Source organism: Aythya marila (genome assembly GCF_965140915.1).
Source record: "Aythya marila genome assembly, chromosome: 28".
Lineage (NCBI taxonomy): Eukaryota > Metazoa > Chordata > Aves > Anseriformes > Anatidae > Aythya > Aythya marila.
The window spans coordinates 1,512,519-1,516,553 of NC_139069.1; the positions used below are offsets into that span (position 1 = coordinate 1,512,519).

Sequence of the window (4,035 nt, forward strand, 5' to 3'; positions counted from 1 at the left end):
CAGAGCCCAGCGGGCAGTGAGGGGCAGCCCCAAAGGGCCACCAGGGCTGCTCCTGCATGTGTCAGCTGGGCTCTTGGCCATGAGCCCCTCCTGCATGCTGGAGCTGCTCCACCAGCTCCAGAGAAGATGGGAAGAGACGGATACTGAGATCAGTGAATTTCTGATGGCTTCTTTATTGTCTTTATTTACACTGGAAAACTAGTCCTATGGGTAGATTAGATGATTTGGTCAGAGTAAATAAATTAATTAACAGGCAGGATGCTAAGAATAACATTACTGAAATAATGATAAAAGTGAACTGACGTGAATCACAGTAATTTCACATAATTATGACTATATATTATAAACTCATTATTGATGTTTAAGAAGCATGTATAGGAGCAGTCTCCTCACTCCATACTTTAAGTTCTTGTTTCTCATGCTGTAGATGAGAGGGTTCAGTGCTGGAGGTACCACTGAGTACAGAAATGCCAGCACCAGGTCCAGCGATGGGGAGGAGTTGGAGAGGGGCTTCAGGTAGGAAACCATGACAGGCCTGAGGGAGGCAGACACCATGGTCAGGTGAGGGAGGCACATGGAAAAGGCTTTGTGCCAGAGCTCTGATATAGAGACAACAGGACTGTCACCTAGATCCACAAGGTCTAATCCAAATACACTGCTCCTACCTGTGCCAGCTGGGCTCTTGGCCCTGAGCCCCTCCTCGATGCTGGGACTGCTCCCCCAGCTCCAGAGGAGAAGGGAAGAGAAGGATACTGAGACCAATGAATTTCTCATGATATCTTTATTGTCTTTAACTACCAAGTAAGCCTGCTTCTGTATATGCATTAGACCATGTGGTCAAACCTAACACAAGAAATAACATTCAGAATGGTAAGAATGAGATTATTAAAAACAAAATGAAATATTGTTCAAATTTTTACAGAGAAAAATAATTTAAAAAATGTTGTGTCATTTTTCCAAATACCCTTTTATTTATTTTAGTATTATTATGAATGATAATGTCATGATAACACTAGTAACAATAAAAATGATATGATATAGTATGAATCAAAATATTTGCACAGTATTAAGAATACATCTTCTGAACACATCATGGATGCTTAAGAAGCATGTATGGAAACAGTTTCCTCACTGCATTCTTGAGCTCCTGGTTCCTCATGCTGTAGATGAGGGGGTTCAGGGCTGGAGGCATCACCGAGTACAGAAATGCCACCACCAGGTCCAGGGATGGCGAGGAAATGGAGGGGGGCTTCAAGTAGGAAAATATGCCAGTGCTGACAAACAGGGAGACCACAGCCAGGTGAGGGAGGCACGTGGAAAAGGCCTTGTGCTTTCCCTGCTCAGAGGGCATCCTCAGCACTGCCCTGAAGATCTGCACATAGGACAGCACAATGAAAACAAAACAACCAAATGCTAAAAATGCGCTAAAGACCAGAAGACCAGCTTCCCTGAGGTAGGCATCTGAGCAGGAGAGCTTCAGGATCTGGGGGATTTCACAGAAAAACTGGTCCACAGCATTGCCGTGGCAGAGGGGCAGGGAAAATGTGTTGGCCGTGTGCAGGACAGCATTGAGAAAGACACTGCCCCAGGCAGCTGCTGCCATCTGGGCACAAGCTCTGCTGCCCACGAGGCTCCCGTAGTGCAGGGGCTTGCAGATGGCAACGTAGCGGTCATAGGCCATGACGGTGAGAAGGGAATACTCTGCTCCAAACAAGAAAGCAACGAAAAAGACCTGTGCAGTACATCCTTGATAGGAGATGGCCCTGGTGTCCCAGAGGGCATTGGCCATGGCTTTGGGCAGAGCGGTGGAGATGCAGCCCACGTCGAGGAGGGCGAGGTTGAGGAGGAAGAAGTACATGGGGGTGTGGAGGCGGTGGTGGCAGGCTACGGCGCTGAGGATGAGGCCATTGCCCAGGAGGGCAGCCAGGTAGATGCCCAGGAAGAGCGCGAAGTGCAGGAGCTGCAGCTCGCGCGTGTCTGCGAATGCCAGCAGGAGGAACTCACTCACAGAGCTGATGTTGGGCATTTTCTGACATTGAACACAGCTGCCTGTTTGAGAGAAAACGGTAGAAAAAGTTAAAAAAGATTTCTTTGAGGAAGAACTATTGCAAGCCTTAGAGTACCCCCCAGTCCAAGGCTCAGTATGTGAAGACATTTTCTGCAGCTCTCTTCCTTGAGCTGTGGCTGGTGCTAGCTGAGAGTGACACTGGAAGAATGGGTAGTTGTGGGCTCCCTAGCGTTTCTTCCTCCTGTGCAGCAGGAGGGAAGCAGGAACATGAGGGAACCTCAAGTGCCTTCTACTTGTCAGTTGTTGCAAACAACTCAGATGAGTGCAGAGCTGAGCTGTAGGTATTTTGTTTGCTTTATTCTATCCCAGTAGGCCTGGCAAAGCTTAGGATAGGAATTGGGTTGCTGAATGTCCTCAAATTTCCTGTGCATTCCTCTTGATACCCTGTGGGAGTGTCCCTTGGTGAAGATCAAGCAGAGCAGCTCTGCCCAGCAGTCCTGTTCTTAGCTGCCCTGTGTCACCCCTATATGAGTTGCAGGACCATCCCGTTAGACTGTTTCCCTGAAAAAACAGAGAAGACACTGGAGAAGGCTGCTGAGGGAGGAGGGCCACAGAAAGCCAGATGGAGCTTGTGAGCTTGTCTTCTTTTCTATGGCTGCAGGAACTATGAGGCAGCTGACAGAGAGCCTGACATGGCCTGCTCGAGCAGGGTGTTCTGGGCAGACCAGGGAGACCTGGCTTATGGCTATACAAGAGGTTTCTGCCAGACTTCCTCACCTCACACTGCAACCCAGCAGGACTCTCAAAGCCTACTGCATTGCCCACTGCCCTCCCAGAAACAAGACACAGCAGGAGGAGACCCTTCCAGGACCTGCAGCTGCACGGCCCTGCAGCCAGACCCTTACCTTGTCAAGGGCTGTGCAGGTTTCTCCTGCAGGCAGCTCTCAGCATCCTCCCACACCCAGCTGCCTCCAAGCCCCCTCTCCTTCTCTCCTGTCTGTGTGCCAGCTGCGGTCAGAGCCCCCCAGTCCTGCTGCGCTGTGCAAAGGAGCTGCTCCTGGGCACAGCTGTCTCTCTGCACCAGGGTCCTCTTGCCACAAGCTCTCTCTGTCCCATGAACCTGGCCCAGCTTAGCAGCACAGCACCAGCCCAAGGCACTGCAATCACCCCTCTGGGGGCTTTGCTGATGAGCCCACAAACCTCAGGCACTCAGAGACAATTGAAGACATGTCTCCAGAAGTCCAAGTCAGAGGCAAGTTTCCTGCAGTGTCCCCCTGAGGGCCAGCACTCACACAGCCTCCCTTGGAGCTCGTTAGAGCAGAACCCTGGAGGCAGTGAGGACAAGGAGACAAAGGCAATGTGAAGGTGACACTGAGGTATAGACAAACTGGATGTGTGTCACCAAGCACAAGGGCCAGGCCTTGACCCCTGTCCTCTGGGAAGGAAGATCCTTTCCCTTCACATCTTCCACAGGACGCTTCCTGGTCAGTAGGAGATGGGGATGTGCATGGCCAAGTGAGGAGAATGGTACGAGCCCTGCCTGGTTCATGGGTGGTGGCAAGGAGGCAATGAGGCCCTGGTGCTTTAATGAGAAGCTGTGTCCTCATAGGCCTGAGGAACAGAGACAACAGCCATAGCTGCCCCTTTGGCTACAGCTTAGGAGGAGATATGTTAAAATCATTGTGCTGGGGCCTCATTGATTCATTTCAACGTTGTACAGAACCTCAGAAGTTTCATACCACTGCTCTTCTCATGGCATCACACTGCCCACCCCATCCCACAGACCCCAGGAAGAGCCCTGACACAGATGTCGGAGTGCAGGATCTCCCCTCCCACTTCCAGGGATGAGGCCTCTTCTCCTTCATTAGAAGAATACAAGACTTTTTTCAGCACAGTGCCTTTGCCTGTCTTTAACCATGGCCTCCAATTATCTGCCCTAACAAGGCCCTGGGGAGGCTTCATTAGTAACAGCCCTCCGTGGGGCCCATTAATACTCCAAGTCACTTCAGCTTTTCCTCCTGACTTCA

The 4,035-nt window shown here is 50.7% G+C and overlaps 1 protein-coding gene across 1 annotated transcript; it reads right to left on the reverse strand.

Annotated features, from left to right (window-relative positions):
* Nucleotides 1-1,090: 1,090 nt before the first annotated feature.
* LOC309888230 (olfactory receptor 14C36-like) lies at nt 1,091-2,026 on the reverse strand (the record flags this gene model as incomplete). The annotated part of the gene is made up of 1 exon (XM_082780467.1): nt 1,091-2,026. The coding sequence occupies one exon, from the start codon at nt 2,024-2,026 to the stop codon at nt 1,091-1,093; it is 936 nt and encodes a 311-aa protein (XP_082636593.1).
* Nucleotides 2,027-4,035: the final 2,009 nt, after the last annotated feature.